General features: G+C 37.5%; 10 protein-coding genes across 10 annotated transcripts; 5 read left to right on the forward strand and 5 right to left on the reverse strand.

Annotated features, from left to right (window-relative positions):
* Window positions 1–26: 26 nt before the first annotated feature.
* ssr3 (SWI/SNF and RSC complex subunit Ssr3) lies at window positions 27–1,506 on the reverse strand (the record flags this gene model as incomplete). Its single annotated transcript, XM_056180504.1, has 5 exons — window positions 27–438; window positions 483–580; window positions 622–684; window positions 755–1,075; window positions 1,126–1,506. 5 exons carry the CDS (start codon window positions 1,504–1,506, stop codon window positions 27–29), a joined length of 1,275 nt encoding a protein of 424 aa, XP_056036475.1.
* A 468-nt stretch (window positions 1,507–1,974) lies between these two features.
* Window positions 1,975–3,335, forward strand: rpn6 (19S proteasome regulatory subunit Rpn6; the record flags this gene model as incomplete). The annotated part of the gene is made up of 3 exons (XM_056180505.1): window positions 1,975–2,150; window positions 2,199–2,281; window positions 2,329–3,335. The coding sequence occupies 3 exons, from the start codon at window positions 1,975–1,977 to the stop codon at window positions 3,333–3,335; spliced, it is 1,266 nt and encodes a 421-aa protein (XP_056036472.1).
* A 149-nt stretch (window positions 3,336–3,484) lies between these two features.
* On the reverse strand, window positions 3,485–6,442 carry htr12 (serine protease, involved in lipid metabolism; the record flags this gene model as incomplete). The annotated part of the gene is made up of 1 exon (XM_056180506.1): window positions 3,485–6,442. One exon carries the CDS (start codon window positions 6,440–6,442, stop codon window positions 3,485–3,487), a length of 2,958 nt encoding a protein of 985 aa, XP_056036473.1.
* Window positions 6,443–6,990: 548 nt separating this feature from the next.
* mug35 (Schizosaccharomyces specific protein Mug35) lies at window positions 6,991–7,710 on the reverse strand (the record flags this gene model as incomplete). Its single annotated transcript, XM_056180507.1, has 1 exon — window positions 6,991–7,710. One exon carries the CDS (start codon window positions 7,708–7,710, stop codon window positions 6,991–6,993), a length of 720 nt encoding a protein of 239 aa, XP_056036470.1.
* A 1,086-nt stretch (window positions 7,711–8,796) lies between these two features.
* On the forward strand, window positions 8,797–9,922 carry tfg3 (TFIID, TFIIF, Ino80, SWI/SNF, and NuA4 complex YEATS family subunit Tfg3; the record flags this gene model as incomplete). Its single annotated transcript, XM_056180508.1, has 6 exons — window positions 8,797–8,838; window positions 8,977–9,145; window positions 9,224–9,375; window positions 9,445–9,597; window positions 9,660–9,780; window positions 9,834–9,922. The coding sequence occupies 6 exons, from the start codon at window positions 8,797–8,799 to the stop codon at window positions 9,920–9,922; spliced, it is 726 nt and encodes a 241-aa protein (XP_056036471.1).
* A 370-nt stretch (window positions 9,923–10,292) lies between these two features.
* SOMG_01716 (mitochondrial hydrolase) lies at window positions 10,293–11,150 on the forward strand (the record flags this gene model as incomplete). The annotated part of the gene is made up of 2 exons (XM_056180509.1): window positions 10,293–10,579; window positions 10,631–11,150. 2 exons carry the CDS (start codon window positions 10,293–10,295, stop codon window positions 11,148–11,150), a joined length of 807 nt encoding a protein of 268 aa, XP_056036468.1.
* A 290-nt stretch (window positions 11,151–11,440) lies between these two features.
* Window positions 11,441–12,202, reverse strand: rps102 (40S ribosomal protein S3a; the record flags this gene model as incomplete). Its single annotated transcript, XM_056180510.1, has 1 exon — window positions 11,441–12,202. One exon carries the CDS (start codon window positions 12,200–12,202, stop codon window positions 11,441–11,443), a length of 762 nt encoding a protein of 253 aa, XP_056036469.1.
* A 1,047-nt stretch (window positions 12,203–13,249) lies between these two features.
* On the reverse strand, window positions 13,250–15,394 carry fsc1 (fasciclin domain protein Fsc1; the record flags this gene model as incomplete). Its single annotated transcript, XM_056180511.1, has 1 exon — window positions 13,250–15,394. One exon carries the CDS (start codon window positions 15,392–15,394, stop codon window positions 13,250–13,252), a length of 2,145 nt encoding a protein of 714 aa, XP_056036466.1.
* A 793-nt stretch (window positions 15,395–16,187) lies between these two features.
* rpc19 (DNA-directed RNA polymerase I and III subunit Rpc19) lies at window positions 16,188–16,850 on the forward strand (the record flags this gene model as incomplete). Its single annotated transcript, XM_056180512.1, has 4 exons — window positions 16,188–16,259; window positions 16,366–16,463; window positions 16,512–16,588; window positions 16,723–16,850. 4 exons carry the CDS (start codon window positions 16,188–16,190, stop codon window positions 16,848–16,850), a joined length of 375 nt encoding a protein of 124 aa, XP_056036467.1.
* A 460-nt stretch (window positions 16,851–17,310) lies between these two features.
* rce1 (CAAX prenyl protease) lies at window positions 17,311–18,141 on the forward strand (the record flags this gene model as incomplete). The annotated part of the gene is made up of 2 exons (XM_056180513.1): window positions 17,311–17,673; window positions 17,731–18,141. The coding sequence occupies 2 exons, from the start codon at window positions 17,311–17,313 to the stop codon at window positions 18,139–18,141; spliced, it is 774 nt and encodes a 257-aa protein (XP_056036979.1).
* Between the last annotated feature and the right edge of the window lie 65 nt (window positions 18,142–18,206).

Genomic DNA, 18,206 nt, shown 5'->3' on the forward strand with positions numbered 1-18,206 from the left:
CGTTGGTGGTTCGAATCCATGACTTTTTATTTCCTAGTAGATGCATTAAGAATTTCTTGCTGTTTTTTGCTGTTTAATCTATTTAAAAAATGAAAAGCGCTTTCCTCAACCCAAGGTTGTTGGTAGTATTTTGAGTCTCTTTTTTCAGCAATATTTGTTTCAGAGCCATCCAAAATAACTTCCAAATCCTTACTTTGAGATTCAGTCCATCGATGAATGAACAGTACAGGGTCCTCTGAAAATTGTCGCATAAAATCATGTTTTGATTTGGAATAATGGATAGCTTCAATAAAGCTTGAAATCTTCTCATCGAGAATTTTGATTTCATTTTGGTTCATCACATTAGTCAAGAATGTCCGAGTTTGGGTTTGCTTGGGATCGTCCGCATTAACAAAAACGTCAAAGGTTTCAAATGGCTTGTCTGACTCTTCATTCACACTAAAACTGTGTTAATCATCAATCATCTGATTTAAAAAACATACTTTAATCCAAACGATAAAACAATAGGATCGAGTGGTTCCAAGAACCGGTTCATCAGCTCGGGTATTCTAGGAAAGTAAAGTCTGTCTGTTTCAAAAAGCTAAAAAATTAACAACGAAAATTATCTTAAAAAAAACTTACGTCTCTTAATCCTTTGTCGCAGTTGATTAAACGCTTTTCTTCCAAATCCTGAAGTCGATGAAACTAAATTGGTGTTAATGTCTGCTAGAGAAAAAGGTGAAAGGCAAATTTCCATCTAGATTGCAAGACTTACCTTGATGTACTGCCATAAAGCCGCGACAATGATAGGACGTGTTCCCTCTTTGATTCCCAAGAGATTGGCGAATGCATTGGATAATTTGTAGCGTTCAGGATGCTCATCGGGATACAAAAGTATACTTATATTTACATTCTGATCTCCGTTTCTCTTTATTCTGAGCTCATTTGCCAAATTGGCGCCATTTGAAAGCTTATTCCATTCTACGTAATTACTTTCCGGATACAATTCCTCTGAGCGATGTACTTGAAAAGCAATTTTTTTGAATAATGTGGTGAAAGGTATTTCATCTAATTGGTTCTTGTCTTCTTCATTTCCCTGCTTCTGTTAGTCAAAGTTGAACCAAAGTTGGGAATATCTCAACATACAGGAATCAATCTTCCTTCCATATGAATTGTCCAAGAAGGAACAGAAAGAGAAGTTAAATCGTTAGATTGAATATTATTTTTTTCATGAAGATTTTGAAAGGCTTGATTTTCTAGAGTTTTACGAATGAAAATCCGTACTGCTCTGGTCTTTTTTGACTGACGACTAAGAGAATCCTGTAAATCGAAGCGTTTTCGCACAATTAATGAGTCTAAACGTTTCTCAATTTCCTGTAGTTCAACATATTGATTTGCTTCTGGGATAGTTTCCAAAAGTTTCTCAGGGATTTCACGTTCTATGAGTCGAATCTCTTTTTTTAGCTCACCTGCTTCTTTGGCATCTCGTTCATTGATTTTACCATTTTGATTAGGATTTCCTGACATGAATTCTAAAATTAAATGAAAAGAACGACCAAATTCGCTGGTTCGTCCGAATTTTTAGAAACTTGGAAAACTGTATCGTTGGATGGTTGTATTTGACTACGAAGGACCGATGGTGTTGAGTAAGTGGATCCATTTCCCTCCTAAATAATATGAAAATTCTCGACATATATTATTTTTGTTGAATTATTGAGAATTTCTACTTTAGTTTGATACCCATTTCTGTCTGTTTACGATGGTACATCATGGCCATTGCTAGCACCCTAAAAGGTCGGGCATTTTATAGTCTTTTGAGACGAAATTTATATTTAAATGCTTTCTTTAAAAAGAAATACATAGTGATTTCCGAGATATGTTTATAAAATAGCCTTCTTTCACTTTGAATCGCCAATTTACTGAAGTAACACTGTAACTTGTAAGTTTCTTCCATGAAATAAGCAGCAGAGGCGATAGCAAGCAGCTACCAACAACATGTCGTCAAACGCCAGCATTGAACAAGCAGGAGCTGAGCTAAAAAGCAAGAACTTTGCGAAAGCAGAGATCATCTATAGGGAGATTCTTCAAAAAGATGTAAAGAAAGATGACTCTCTAATTAACGAGCAAGAACAAGCGATAATCGGCTTGAGCGATCTCTATGTTGCTGAAAAGTAAGAAATAAATAAGCCCTAGTGTGAGGAGTGTTGCTGACAATTTAGTCGTCATGGAGATTTAGCTAAATTCGTGCAAGAAGTTAGACCGTTGATGTCGAATTTTTCGAAAGCCAAATCAGCAAAAATTAGTAAGTTGCTCGAAAATACTCTTGCAGGATCGTTAACACAACTCTAGTTCGTACATTGATCGATAAGTTTTCCGGTGCGAAAAGTTCACTACTTTTGCAAATTGAAGTCACGAAAAGCTGTAGGGAATGGGCTATTGACGAAAAGCGAACCTTTCTTCGTCAAGCCTTAGACACGAAGCTTATTTCTTTATATTATGAAAATAGCTCTTATACCGATGCCATCAACCTAACGAATACTATTCTTTTTGAACTCAAAAGGATGGATGATAAAATGCTTCTCACGGAAGTTCATTTACTAGAATCTAGAGTTTATCATGCCATTCGAAACATTCCCAAAGCTCGTGCTTCCCTTACCGCTGCTCGTACGGCCGCTAATGCCATATACTGCCCTGCTGCCCTTCAAGCCAGCTTAGATATGCAAAGCGGTATTTTACATGCTGAAGAGGCAGACTTTAAAACCGCTTACTCCTATTTTTATGAAGCTTATGAAGGTTACAACTCATTGGACGACGTGAAAAAGGCTCTTTCTTCTTTCAAATATATGCTACTTTCTCAGATCATGTTAAACTCTATATCTGAGGTAAAATCTTTGTTAACAGGAAAGCACTCTGTGAAGTACTCTGGAAGGGAGATAGACGCCATGCGTGCTGTCGCCCAAGCTCATGAAAATCGTTCTCTCGCTGAATTTGAAAAGGCCTTACAAGACTTCAAGCAAGAATTGGCCTCTGATCCTATAATCCGTTCTCATCTTAGCACTTTATATGATAACCTCTTAGAACAAAACTTACTTCGTGTCGTAGAACCTTACAGTCGCATCGAAGTTTCACACATTGCCAATTTGATTGGTCTTTCTACCGTACAAGTTGAAGGTAAACTTAGTCAAATGATTTTAGACAAAGTGTTTTATGGAATTCTTGATCAAGGTAGCGGCGTCTTAATTGTCTTTGATGAACCCCAACAAGATAAAACTTACGAGGCTGCTTTGGAGGTCATTAAGAACATGGGAACAGTTGTTGATCTTTTAATTGAAAACAAAGCTTCTGCTTTACTTTAAAATGTTATTTTTCATTTTTCATGAGCCCAAATAAATAATCTCTTATTCAAAATATTCTCGTGTATATTTATATTTAAATGACAAAAAACTAGATTCGTATTGATAGTGTAATAGAGTTTATGTACGAATTTTACAAAAGACTCTTTTTTTTAGTCTGCAGCAGCAGAATTGGTATCCACATCTTCCTCAATGATTAAACCCATTGAAGGATTATCTTCTTCAACCCCAGCATCATATTGTACTGCCCGCCAACCAACTTCAGCATCAGAGTCACGCACCAAATCAAGAGTAGGGAAATAGTGCTCATTCATTTTAATGGTCAAAATAACGGGTACCTTGTCAAACGTTACTGTACTCACCCTTACATACGAATTATCCCGAACTTTGCGAACTTCACGAACAAAACTTTCAAGGTCTAAAGTAGGGACACCATTGATGGCAGTGATAAATTGAGCAATACCCAAGTCATACTGATCCGCAGGTGAGCCTCTACTGCGATTTGTGACAAATACATTAGACGGTAGGCCCTCACATTGGAGACGAACAGCTCTGTGTGGAGCTTGAATCGTAGCACCCCAGCATATAATCACCCTATTTGTTTCACAGTTTTCGGTAGAGAAAGTAGGTACCTTAATATTCACTTCCTTTCCTTCACGAAGAATGTCCATCTCTATTTCTTCAACATCTTCAGCTTCAATATCCTGAACACGCGTCACAGGTTTTCCGTTAGCGCTTAAAATTACATCTCCATCAGTTAAAACACGAGGAGTATTTGCCTCAACATGAGTAATCATAAAGAGTTGATGGCGCTTTTCGTTTGCACTTTCAATCTGCTGTATACGTTCGGCGGATAATCCCATACTCCTCGCATGAGCTAATTGAATAGCACGGAATTCTACATTTAAAATTCTGATATGTGGGTTAACATTATCCTGTAATCGTCTTAGGGTTGATAAGACGACAGGAGATGCCAAACCTAGATGATACTTCACATCGGTACCGCGGCTTGTCTGCTCACCATAGTGGGTAAGCCAAAGAGCAACAACTTGGCCTTCGTCGTCTGTTAGGACACCGGATCCACATTGTGATCCGAGACCAGATTCAATAGTTATTGACTCGAAATTGACAGCTCTGAATCGTGGCATTGGATTGGGAGGAATAACCATAGTGATAACGTCGGTCACGGAGGTCCTTGTAGCGACAACTCTAGATTTGGAATTGAATCCAAAGAAATTTACGTTATCGCCTTGAGAGACATAATGGTTGCGCAACTCGGCCGCCTTGATAGGAGTTTCACCTAACAATTTGGGATCGTATTTAATAAAAGTTAAGTTTTGGGTTGGGTGAAGATGTAAAACCTCAGCTGGAATTTGTATAGAATCGGCAACCGTGATCGTCAAATCTCCCAAAGCATAAGGCACAGTGCATCGGCTTGTGACGGCAATACCATTTTCCTTATCCAAAACTAGAGCAGTTCCTTGTTTTCTACTTTTTCGATAGCCATCCAAATGAATGGGCATATAACAAGTAATTTTAACAAAGCAATTATTGATGTCAGCAGTAGGGCCAAAGTTCTCCACATTAAGTTTGGGAATAGATGTGGTGCATGGAACGTTAGGTTTTGCAGGTAAAGGATCACCAAGATTTTGGAAGTCCCAGAAACCACTTTCGTCATTTCTAGTAGCTAAACGAAAAGCTTTAGCCCAATGACGGTCGACTTCAATGACATCTGTAACCAAAGAGTGTTTGTCGTGAATAAAACGATAGCCAACAGCAACACGCGAACGGTCAGGAATGGTCTTCATGACATTGATGAAGGCATCTAAGTCGGGAACCGGTTTATACGCCACACTTTCAAGCAAATAGCAGTATTCTGGACCTTCCAAACGGAAAGAACCAGCAGGCTCACTAATAAAAACACCTTTTACTGGCAAGGCATATTGACGAGCAAGTTGGTAGGATAGGTTATGGAATTTTGCACCACAAACTTCTACATACTTGTCAGGAGCAATATCATGAGTACTTTGCACTCTGCAGGTGACGTCCACTTTGTTGTTTCCACGTTGAACGGTAAGAACAATGTCTTGACCGATGGATTCATCTAAAATGCTTTCCAACTCAATAAGATCAATCAAGTATTTTGAATTCAGATGAAGAAGAATATCACCTTCATGTAATTTATTGTGAGAAGGTCCTTCAGGAAGCACCGTTTCAACGACCAACATGCTTGTCGCACCGGGAAACAGACCTCTAACTTGTTCTTCAATTGCTGTATCCAATCCTAAGCGAGAGCATTCGTCAAAAGGCTTGATCAAAAACTGGGCTTGAATACTACCTCTAGTGATAGGTTTCTTGTTTTGAAGGCATCGTAAAGCGCGTAATGGGCGGTCCAATGGTAAAAAGTAATCGGTAGCTGCAATCATGTGACCACCTGCTTGTAAAGCAACGACATTCCCGTTCCTTTCTACAACGGGACTTCCGCTTGAGCCACCGCTTGCGTTGGCAGCAGCTTGAATATAGTTTGTGTTGAAGTCACAGTACGTTAATTCACCATAGTCGGGAACATTACGATCAACTCGGGAAATCCAACCAGCTAGAATACTCAACTTTTCAGCAGCATCATTACCAATAACACGAATCTCTGCGCCCACTTTGGCCAAATCGGGACGCAATTCCAATTGTTCCACGTTCATGTAACGAATTCGTTTGGGGTCGAATCGCAAAAATCCAAAATCATGAACTGGATCGCGATAAGCAGGGTATACCTCAACTTCTTCATGATTATCCAGAATTGCATGTCCGATAAAGGGACCTGCACACACAACGTGTCGGTTGGTTAACATATAACCATTTTTAGCATCCACGATGAATGCACTAGCTTCTCCTGTGCCAGATTCATCCGTATCAAATGAAGCAACCTGACTGAAGCGAATAGAAACAACGCAACGGACTACACGAGCAATTGATTCCTTCCACTTCCCACTTTCAGCAAGATGTGAAGTTGGAGCTGCTTCTGCTGCAGGTTCGTATAATCCATTCATTTTTGGCATTTTGTCATCATTTTCTTGAACCACAGAATTCGCTCTAGCTCTTTTCTTTAAAGACATACTAAAAAAAGAGGTAAGAGAGAACTGTTCAAACTTTTCGTGGACGCGAGAAAAGAACTATTTTAGGTGGGCTTGCATTGCACAAATCGCTTTAGTGAGCTACGTTACAATTTTGAAGCTTGATGAAATTATTGTTTTGTGATTTGCATAATACGATATCAAGATGCAGGGTACGAGGAACAAGAGTTTGAAAACTCAAAATTCGATAGATTTATTGTTGAAGAAGTTTTAACATATAGTAAGTTATAATGGAAATAATATCTGTATTGGGTGTCCAATGGGGAAAGCATCCAAATTCATGAACCAATACTTATTGTAGAGTCGTCAAGAGTCATTGATGAAGAGCTAGCTTTTCATGTTGGAGACAGGGTCCATAGAAAAGAAACAGGATATTTCAGGCAATTTAAAAATGTGAATGGAGAAAAATAATCGGATTTGAGAGAAAAGTATGTGCATAACGAGTTTCATCAATTCCCTCAACATACTGAAGGAAACAAACGGAAAGGAGCTTTGGATTAATATGTTTCAATTTCATAAACCTATCCTTTTTAACGTCCAAAGAAAGATAAAGCATGATTGGAGTTCCTTGGAAATGGCTCAAGACCGATACGGATAAAATGTAAGAACTCGTCTATGGACATACCATTATGTCGACAAACCTTCCACAAACTGGACGTTTGCTCCACAATTAAGCTGTCAAGGCCGAGACGATCGTACTTTGGGTTCCGTCTCTGTTCAGGCAACGCGTGTGAACCACTGTCTATTTCATTTTCCAAAGGCTGGTCCACATCATAGCGATCCCAATACGCCTTTTCTTCAAGCCTTGTAGGAGAAATAGTGTTTTTTTCTGCTTGATGATTTGTGATCATACCTTGGATAGCATCTTGTCGCTGTTTTTGCTTTTGTTTCTCATCCACATCATAAATGCCATTGAATTTTAAGGAACAATCACTTTTAAAGTAATAAACTTCAAATTCGTATTTTTCTGTTCGAAAGATGAAGGAATCAATTCCTTCTTCTGGATGTTCTTTTCTCACAAAAAGGGCTAATTGTGGGCTAAAACGCTCTAAATAAAGCTTCAACTTTTTCGACTCTTCTTCATTGACAATGTCTTTATTTAAAAGCAGTGCTTCGTAGAACCTTTCGGAAGGTACCAAAAACTTGGTTCGAAGTTGTAAAATAGGTGTTACAGTACCTTCCAATTGCTTTTTATCCTTTAGGGGAAAGATCCCTAAACAAGTCAATTCATCACGTCGGTTGACATTCATTTTCGTAGAAGGAAGCAGATTTCAAACCGTTCTTGATTTCAAACTGATGCAGCTGAGTTGGAAGAATCCAACGAAGAATTCGTCCGGTTTATATGCATACGTGGTGGAGTGACATGTAAGTATCAATACGTAAGGGGTACTGCAAGGTCCTGCTACATAATGATTCCTTTTTCATAAAAGAAGCAATTTTCAATAAAGTAAGAAAAAAAAATACAAGAGCATACGATTTTCAGGGAAAGCGCTAAGGAAATCGGTTGATATAGATGAGATTCATGGTCCTTGTTTACTAATGAACATATCTTTAAAACGGTAAATGGAATAATGTAAATCACTAGACTTCCCAAATAAACAGAGGAACGCGACTGTATTTTGCATGGGAAAATCGAGGAAATAATAAAAAGATGACAAATCCTTAGAAAAGCACTCTTTTCTATTTGATAAAAAAAAATTTGAATCTTTATTTGTTTCTCGGTTTGGCAACGAGTTGTGTTTAAGGATTTGTATAAGAAGGATAGAACATTGCAAAAACTTTATCAGTAAGAATTCACCTATTGCACTTGAATCTTTTCACTTTTTTTCCTTTCTTATTTACAGCCATGCTTGCTTTCCGAGAATACAAAACAAAAATCTGTATATGTTTTTGTTGACTACTGCAACTATATCTTTCTCCTTTTAGTGTCCAATTTAAACATTGCGAGTATGTTCTCTATCGCTATCCTAGAAACCAGGCTCCAGGTGAATTATTCCTTGCAGCAGCAGTAGCAGCAGCGACGTTATAAACCGACAAAAAACGCACAGTGAACGAGAGCAATCTACTTTGCTTTTGAATATATTTGCCTTTCATTTTTGCTGTTTTTAGACGTTGCATGCTTCGTAGCATTCAGGTCTAACTTTACCATTTTGATAAAAGAAAGGATATTCACACTCCCTTTAGAAAAGCCAAGTTCCTTACTGGATTCTTTGAATAGACTTGTTTCTGAAAAGAAAAACTCTGTCTTTGTTTCTGCTTCACTTACGCAGTTCCTAGATATTATACTTTACTTTGGAAAGAAAACAAAAACCTTTTGATTATCTTTATTTCTCATCATGTCCACTATTCAGAGAACGTTACGATTAGTTACTGATCAGGTAGGTAGCTTTCTACGATTGGGTTCATCCATGGTTTAAAAAGGGTAGAGGAGGCTGCAAAAATTGAAATTGCTTTTTGGAATAACGTGCTCTCTCCCTTCTCTACAAATATCTCTTCTTACTAACCTTCATTTATAGCATATTTTGCCTGGAGGGGAAGCTGCTGTCCTAAATGATCAAAGCTATGCTATGCGAGAATGGGCTATCAAGCTTGTTTGCCTAGACGCTCAGCAAGAAGAAGTAGATGCAAGTTTTATTGATCGTGTAACTTATAAATTACATCCTACGTTTCAGAATCCCACAAGGAGTATGTTTTCTGAAATCAACACCATCGCTTGATTTTTTCTATATGTGACAATGAATGGATTACTAACATTTGCTTTAGCTGTTCGTAAGCCTCCTTATATGATTCGAGAACAAGGTTGGGGTGAATTCGAAATGGAAATCATCATCTATTATGCGGACAAAGGTGGTGAATACCGCTTTTCTCACTACTTGCACTTCCAACAAGAGCATTATCACGAAGACATTGATTTGGTATTTTTTATTTTTTTATTTTCTTACTTTTTAGTTTTTACGATCTTGTTTCACTAACTCCTTTTTTAGACAATTACTGCTGGTCGGCCAGGCTTGCTGAAAGCTTTATCCCTCACAGGCCCCGTTCCTGGTTATTCACCCGAGGCCGAAGAAATAAGAAAGGACAAGCGAAAACCTGAAGTCGATGCCGGTGCTGCAAAGAAAAAAACAAAGGCAAAACCTGTATGATGCGATGCTTCTTTCCATCTCTTTATCTTTTTTTTGTGTCTAACCCAATTCTTTAGGTGGATATGGAAAAGCTGGCTGATGGCCTTCAAAAATTACAAGAAGATGACCTTTTACAAGTTGTACAAATGGTAAATGAAAACAAGACTCCAGACATGTACGTTCGTAACGATATTGAAGGTATGTTTTACGAATAGTTATTTCCTTTTCTTTCACTAACTTTACCTTTACAGGAGGTGAATTCCACATTGACCTTTATACTCTTCCCGATAATTTGCTTCTTTTATTATACAGCTTCTGTGCGAAACGCGTTACTATGTAATGAAAGTGAAGCGACTCCGTGGTTCTTCTTCGGCTTTCACTTAATAAATTAATGACAAATCATTTCTTTGATAATGCATTTTGTGTTTATAAAAATTTCGATGGATTTTGATTCTACTACTACCAACATTTCTTGACTACATGTAGATGATACTCATTTTTGCCACTAGCAACGTAATTTGGACACTAGATCAAAAGAAAAAAAACTTACAGTAAAAAGTTCATATAAATTAAGATATTTTATGTATTTTTAAGAGGTTGTATTTCGGGGAAATTTTCTATCATGATTTGCAGTATTCTATAAATTCGATATCAATCGATCCTGTCAAAAGCACACTACCTTCGAGGCCTGGAAAATATAGAGAAGAAAAATGACCTTTAAACCTGTACAACTAGCTTTCGAAAAGTTTTCTGCTGCTGCCCCAAAGAAGCCCCCAGTTCTCATCCTCCACGGACTACTGGGATCCAGAAAAAATTGGAAATCCTTGTCAAGCCACTTTGTTTCTAAACTAGACAGAGATGTGTACAACATCGATCAAAGATGCCATGGAGAATCACCTGGCGTTGGCCCTCTGTCGTACCAATCTTTAGCTTTCGATACTCATAATTTCATGAAATCACAAGGCATTGAAAAGGCTTCTATCATCGGTCACTCTATGTAAGTTCAATTTAAAGCTCATTATGAATTAATATACTAACTTCTGTTTAGGGGAGGAAAAACTGCCATGGCAACTGCCTTGTTATACCCAGAGACGGTTGAAAAACTAGTCGTCGCCGATAATTCCCCTATATTTACCCAGCTTCCTGAAAAAACCAAAGTTTATATAAAGGCTTTGATGCGTATTGATGAAGCGAACGTAAAAAGACAAAGCAGTGCAGACAGCATGCTAAAGGAAGTCGAGAAGGAGACTTTAGTCCGAGCATTCCTACTCTCTAATTTAAGAAAAAGCCCCGAGAATGTTTTCAAATCCCAGATCCCTCTTGAAATTATCTACAATTCTCTCCCTGATTTAGCAGGATTCTCCGTGAACGAACGCCATGCTGATCAATATACGGGACCGACGTTGGTTATTAAAGCCAAACACAGTACCTTTGTACCGGACGAAGCTTTACCCGTGTTCAGAAAGATGTTTCCAAATTATAGAATGGAAACCTTGGATTGTGGTCATTGGGTTCACTATGAAAAAGCCCAAGAATTTACCGGACATGTAGTAGAATTTTTAAAGTAAAATATGCCCACTATACATTAGACAAACCTCCACAAATTGGTCGTACATATTTAACTCTCCTCTCAAATTAAATAGAATATTTATATATACAGAATTTTGGTTGCTGGATAGAAGACACAAATATTACAGAAATGTAAAATTCTTAGTTGAATATACAAATACATCTTACGATCATTTTTTCTCTACCTTACATTTTACAAAACTCAGGGAATTCTATAATAGACGCTCTTTTCATTAGCTCTTCTATAAAAATTTCAACTTGCAGCCCCAATGATTTCAATAGGATATGTTTATACAGTCTCCAAAGGAGTGACATCCTTGGTAACCTTAGTGCCAACATCTTGTCCTTCACCGCCGTGAAGTTCAAGAAGTCTTTGAGCATCGTGCTTAGGAGCCTTGAGGATCTTGACCTTGCGGACAAGTACGTTTTGGAGAGGGAAGATACCATTAGTAGCCTTCTCAATCTCACGACCAACAACCTCAGGGATGAGCTTTTGGACAAGCTCTCTCATGGAGCAAGAGGTGGTTTGGTTTTGGATGACTTGGAACATCTTTTGGCGAATAGCGCGGATTTGAGAAGTTTGAGCATAGGTGGCCTTCTTGACTTGGTTGGCACGACGACGAGTGAAACCGACAACGAAAACACGGCAAAGGTAGCCGTCAGTAGTCTTGATGGTTTGGTCGGCCTCAATGGTGGTTTGCCATTTGCGAACAAGAGAACGCAACTTGTCGGAAGTGATGCTCAAACCGTTGAAGCTGGTAAGACAATTCTTACCTTGAATGTCTTCGACACGGAGCTTAACCTTGCGGAATGCGTGTTCCTCATCCTTTTGCAAGTCTGCAAGGGAAACTTCAAGGATACGTCCCTTAAGGGCGTCATTGGCGTTCTTAAGACCGGCAGTGCGGTTGACAAGAGTCTTTCCAACGTTCTTGACCTCGAAGAAGGAAGGAGCCTTAATGTCGTACCAGTCCTTACGAGCGAAGGGGTCAACGGCACGCTTCTTAATTCCCTTCTTGCCTTTGGAGAGTCTCTTGTTTTTTCCAACAGCCATTGTGGAGAAGTTTGGTTTCCTAAAATTTGGCAATTGTCAAAGTGTTCTATGTGACTGTCTGATTTTGTATAGGGTAGGGTTGTCTGGCGAAACTCTACACTTTTGTCAGCGTAATATTTGTTACCGCAGCATTTTGTTACTTTCTCTTAATGTTTGATGTGGATAAAATCATGGTAGGATTCATATTTAAGAACAATGGTTTGAAAACTTAAATAATTTATTAACATTCGAATGCGTACAGTAAAAAGGTTGGTATTTATTCATTCTTTAATACATATTTGAAGATTTAATGTCGATTCCTACTATATATACTAGATGCGTATGCTAAGAATGTATTATAAGTGTATAACACTGTCATAACTGGTATACGATATTACTAATATCTTGATACAATAAATGTATTGTATTATCAAATACGTTATTACAAAACTAAATGTTCATTTTTGCGATTGAAAATTTTATAAATCTAGAACTAAGGTTATATAGAAGCTGACTAATCCTAGAAAGATATATATACCTCTAATGGAAAGCTCAAATCTTCAGATTGGAAGATTTGACTGATCTAGCTAAATAAAATTGTTCATACAACTTACTTAGTGAATCAGATCCCTGGAAGCTGTTACTATTCTTCTATAGTACAAAAGTATCCAATTTAAAAGTCAAACATACAATTTTATGAATTGTTATTACTTACATCTTTTCCACTGAATACTTATTCTCATAACAAGTGAGATTCGTCCTGTGACAAACACAAGGAGTTTCATATTCCATAATGCCATTGTACGTTCTAACTTTTCATTTTCGTAGAGTGAGAGTAAATTGGTCAATCGACCTGTAATTATATACAGTAAAGCATATCATAGGAGTATTTTTTAATGTTGCAAATATTTAAGTTATTCTCATATCATGAATCATTTAAGATCCTTCAATTGTTATTATCATTAAATTTGTTTATAAAACGAGGAATTAAGATGTTCCATAATTCCCCAAACAATTAGTATCATTAGCTGAACATTGTAAATAATATACAGATCCTTAAGGGATGTTTTAAACAGAGTGAGCAGGACTTCCAGGACGAAGAATAGATGATGCACGACTAGCTGGCATCAACAAAGGCTCTCTTTCTGACGCCCACATTTTCTGTTGGTAAATTTTGTAAGTTTTGTAACCACTACTACTAAACACAGCAGCAGTAAAGAATCCAAGCAGAGAAACTCCAAAAGTTTTCCAGCTCGCGTCTCGCCTTGTAGGGATTGGAGATCGCACAAAGTAGACATGGCCGCAACTAGAGAAACCGCTTTCTTCTATATGTACCCACGGTCCATTATCAACTGACAAAAGAGAGTCATGGATAACGAACGACTTCTTCCCAGTATCAATGATGTGTCGGTCGGCGAAAGAAAAGTCCTTTGTTTTTAAATCCGAGGCGGATAAAGGAGGAACCACAATGAACAATCCCTGGTCCAGCATGTCAGATAGTCCTTGTTTTTCAAGCAAGCTTAAAAATTCTTGTCTTCCTCCAGCAATAATCATGCTGCGTTGCGATATAGGGAAAGGAACGACTAATCTGCTCAAGATGTGAACGACACCTTCTTGGACCAACATGTCACGCGTTTGCACATCGTACGGAAGACCATTTATATATATTATATCGGTATTCTCAGCCTCACTTTCAATCATAATACTTTTACCAGATATGGTCGTATAATTACCAGAAGTCCAAGAATCCTCACTTGACCCGAAATAATGTTTTCCCTGAAAAACGTACTCAAGAAACAGATTTTGCATCATTTCCATATTATTCTCTAATGCTTTTCGTACAAGCCCCAGCTTCATCCAAGCATCATTTTCAACCAAAAACCAAGTACTATTGGGATCCTCTCCAAGACCGAGCGCAGCTAGATATCGTACACTCATAGAAATTTCATCCAATAAAATGAGTTGGGAGAGCAAAGGTCTTGGGGGCTCAATGTCTTTTTCAATAAGAAACAAACTTACGTTGCCGATCGTCTCCCGATCAATAGAATGCGAGTCGAAATTAACGTATAATGCTCCCGTCGTATCTGTAGCAACTCTTATTAAAGCGCTATGTTCATCATGGCTCTTAGAATTCGTCTTGGACAAGTAATATTTATTTACTTTGGGCATATAAAAGTTTTCCATTATATGGTAATCGATATCAGAGGTTTCACGGAAAGCCCAGTTCGTAGGTGCAAAGATTCCTCTGTATGATGATGTATCCGCAGCTATATACTCCCTTTTTTGAGAAACTTTTTCACTAAACCAGGTTGCTCCTAAGCCTATCAAGTATTTAGCGGGTGTAAACACAATGACCTCGGGATTTAGGAGAGCTGGTAAAACGTGTATAGCACCATTGCGGGTGACTAAATCAAAATTATAGGAAGGAGTGTCATTAAAATATAAAATTTTACTGGGCTTGTCGTATTGTAATGTCACGACAACTCCATTTCTTAAAGTAAAATTCTTGGGCTCAACAACGTCGTCAGCGTACACTCTTTCATGGATGACAGAATGCTGATTAAAAAGAGTTTTTACATCTTCAGTTGCATAAATTGAGTACATATAGCTTAGCTCTGTATTTGTAAACGTATTGATGAATACACTTGTTGTAGGAACAAACAAGGTAGTTGATTCATATTCACCAACCCAGGCAGAAGACAAGCGGTAAAATATGCTATATTCGCTTTCCGAACTAAGAATATCCAACGAACTAGGTGGAAGAGTGAGAAGTTGATCCACGACTTGAACGATACCGCTGTCGGCTTGCCAGTTGGGTTTGACGATGTAAACGTCGTTTACGAGGTCATAGGGGTTATTCGAATCCCCTTTATGTGTAACTTTTAAGGCAATTGGTAAGCCGTCGGCTGCTTTAAGCTCAGTAGGGAAGACTGTACGATTGAAATCCGTCGTATTCAATACGTGGTACGGCCATACTGGATCAACGGTATCACCACGAAACGCTTCGTTTAAAGGAGCAAAGAATGTTAATCCTTTATTTCGATTCAAATAAGGAATAAAATGATCCTGCTGTAGATGCCTTATTAAATGAAAGAAGTTGGGACTTGAAGATAGTAAATCAACAATTGACGTTGATTCACTATGCAATGCAGCCTGTACAGGAATCAAGGAAAAGATGAAATATATATATATAATATTGCTCCAAAACAACATCGCATTTCTTCGTATCAATGACCGTCTGATGTTTGAAGTTGGGTGTGTAGTAGAGGTAAATTGAAAACATCCCGAAATAATATTTATAGAGCGGCTATGCGCTATAAGGGATTTCTTATTAGATTCATTTATTTATGTTTATTGAGACTTTTGTTTACCACAAAATGAACGACGGGCATATTTATCGCCCTGTAAACAATGTATATATAGTCAACGATAAGTGCTTAGCTATATTCCTGTACAATTCCTTTCTCTGTCAATTTTTAATGGCTCCATCCATCATTTGCTTTCCTTTAGCTTTCCAAAAAATGATGCTTTCTTCTTGATTGAAAGAAATGTCTTAGGGATCTGGCTTGCTTAAAATTTTACTAATAAATATGAATTGTCTAAAATTCTTCAAAATATCCTTCAATGTCTTTCGATTTGAATTGTTTTGGTTCTACAAGTAGCTCTGTAATATCAAATGTGAGGATCTATAACACCAAAAATAGTCTTTCATTTACTCAACTAAAACAAAAAGAGTCATTTTTTCTGTTTGCCTCAACTATTAGCAACGTATGGTTCTTTGCTTGGTAGAATACTCTTTTCTTGTTTTAAACCATTTATATGTTTATTAGTATACTAAAACGAACCGCCTTATAAAGCTAACAACACCACTAAAGGCTTTTAGAAAGTGCGTTCCATCTCGCTTCATTAATGTCTTGTTCACAATTTAAAAACCCTGTAATTTACCCATTCTTGGCATATTGCTAATTTCTTTTCAAACGGCACTGTGATTTAGACATCCTTAAAAATGGCAGCAATGACAGATGTTACAGACCCTACCTCCGTTGCTATGGAGTTGGGTAGCGAAAAAATCACAATTGTACGTGAGTGAGGTTCTGTAGAAGCATTGAAGGTGTCTGATTCCAATTTTCTACGTCTATGAAATGAAGTGTATTAAGCGTATGGTATACTAATGAGTTTACTAGTTGCCTGGCCATTCTGCAGATTTTACGTCTGTCACATTCCAAATTTTAAAAGAAGATCATACTTTGGGAAACTCCCTTCGTTATATGATCATGAAAAAGTAAGGAATTAAATACAAATGGAATACTTACTGACTTTTTTTTCTTAGTCCTGAGGTCGAATTCTGTGGTTATTCGATCCCTCATCCCTCAGAAGCCAAGATGAATCTTCGAATCCAGACACTTCGTAAGTAAAAAGCAAAGAAAAGGGACTTTGAATTGAAAAAGCTGAAATAAGTGGTTCGTTACTTATCACATCTTATCTTTTCAGGATGTTCTCTTGATCGGTTTATCAATGTAGCTAACCTTTTCTCTTTGTAGCCAGCACAACGGCAGTTGAAGCACTCAAGAAGGGATTGGATGATTTGATGGATCTTTGCGATGTTGTTACAGACTCTTTCAATAAGGAGCTTCAGAACAAGGATCAATCTATGCAGATTGACGCTTAAGTTGCCTGTAAGCAACAAGTTCCTATGTTTCCTTTGGGATGCTGCTGAGGAAAAGCATGCATGGCTTTATATGTATGTGTTAGTCTCTCTCATTGGATCATTCGTTTAGTTTTTGTCAAATATAATTATGGGATTTTGGTTGAAAGCGACTGCTTGGGAATTTTTGTAGTTTCATTCTCATTGAAATTTCTGATTGTGAATATCAAGTACACTTAGTATTATGAACCGATTTTCTTTTCTTTTCATAGTCTGTCAATAATGTAACGAATAATCCTCGATCAAGTGTATTAAGAAGACAACAAACAAAAATTAGATTTGCTGTACTTAAGTACTAAACATTGCTTTCCATTTTTCCTTTTCTACTTTTTTACACATTACTAGATGCTCAATTCTTCTTAGTACTAAGGTACCTCTTCCTTAAACATCGCCGAACGGCAAGTCTATCGAAATATACATTTTCATGATCCATACATTCCTTGTTTCTACCTGCTATACTTGTTTGTACATTGGATCCCTATACATCTTTGCAGTAGGAAGACCAAAGCCTGGTTTGGTTCGTAATAATCCAAATGTTGTTTTGGCACGATGCATTGGAGTAATCATTGCGTCTTTTCTATCTTGTTTCTTTACAAATTGGTTATGTAATATTAATCCCCTTGTTTCTTTCGATTTCAAACAGACTGTAAAATGCCTGTTGCATGTAGGAATCCTATTTTTGGGGCCATTATATCAGACGATCTTCATTGACAAATTGTACAAGGACTGTATAGAATATCTATTTTTTGAAATTAGGAATTTAGCGACTTGGCGGAACCTAGTTATTGTACGTGACTAGCATAACTTTTATTCTTTTCGAGCATATCATATACTGACTTATTAGGGGCCTCTATCAGAAGAGGTAATGTTTCGCTGTGCCATGATTCCTTTATTTGAAAGAGCAAACTACTCTCGGAAAGAAACCATCCTCTCGGCGCCCTTTCTCTTCGGGTTTGCTCACTTTCATCATTCCTACGAACTTTTGCTGAGTTACCCGGGAGCATATGTGATTGCAATGGTACAATTCCTAGTGCAATTCTTCTACACAACATTATTTGGATGGTATAGCACGTATGTATTTCTACAGACTCATAGCTTATGGCCTACATTTCTAATTCACTCTTTTTGCAACTTTATGGGATTGCCCGTATTTTACGGAAGAATTGGAACAACTTTTCAGACGACTATCTACTATACTCTACTAATCACCGGCCTCTTTCTTTTTGTCATTACCTGGAATATGTTTTATTCGTAAATTTCGGTATTAAATAGGTATTTAGCCTCCATATTTTCTTTTTTTTGTAAAGGTAATGAAAAAAA

This window comes from Schizosaccharomyces osmophilus, chromosome 1, assembly GCF_027921745.1.
Source record: "Schizosaccharomyces osmophilus chromosome 1, complete sequence".
In the NCBI taxonomy this organism is placed as follows: Eukaryota; Fungi; Ascomycota; class Schizosaccharomycetes; order Schizosaccharomycetales; family Schizosaccharomycetaceae; genus Schizosaccharomyces; species Schizosaccharomyces osmophilus.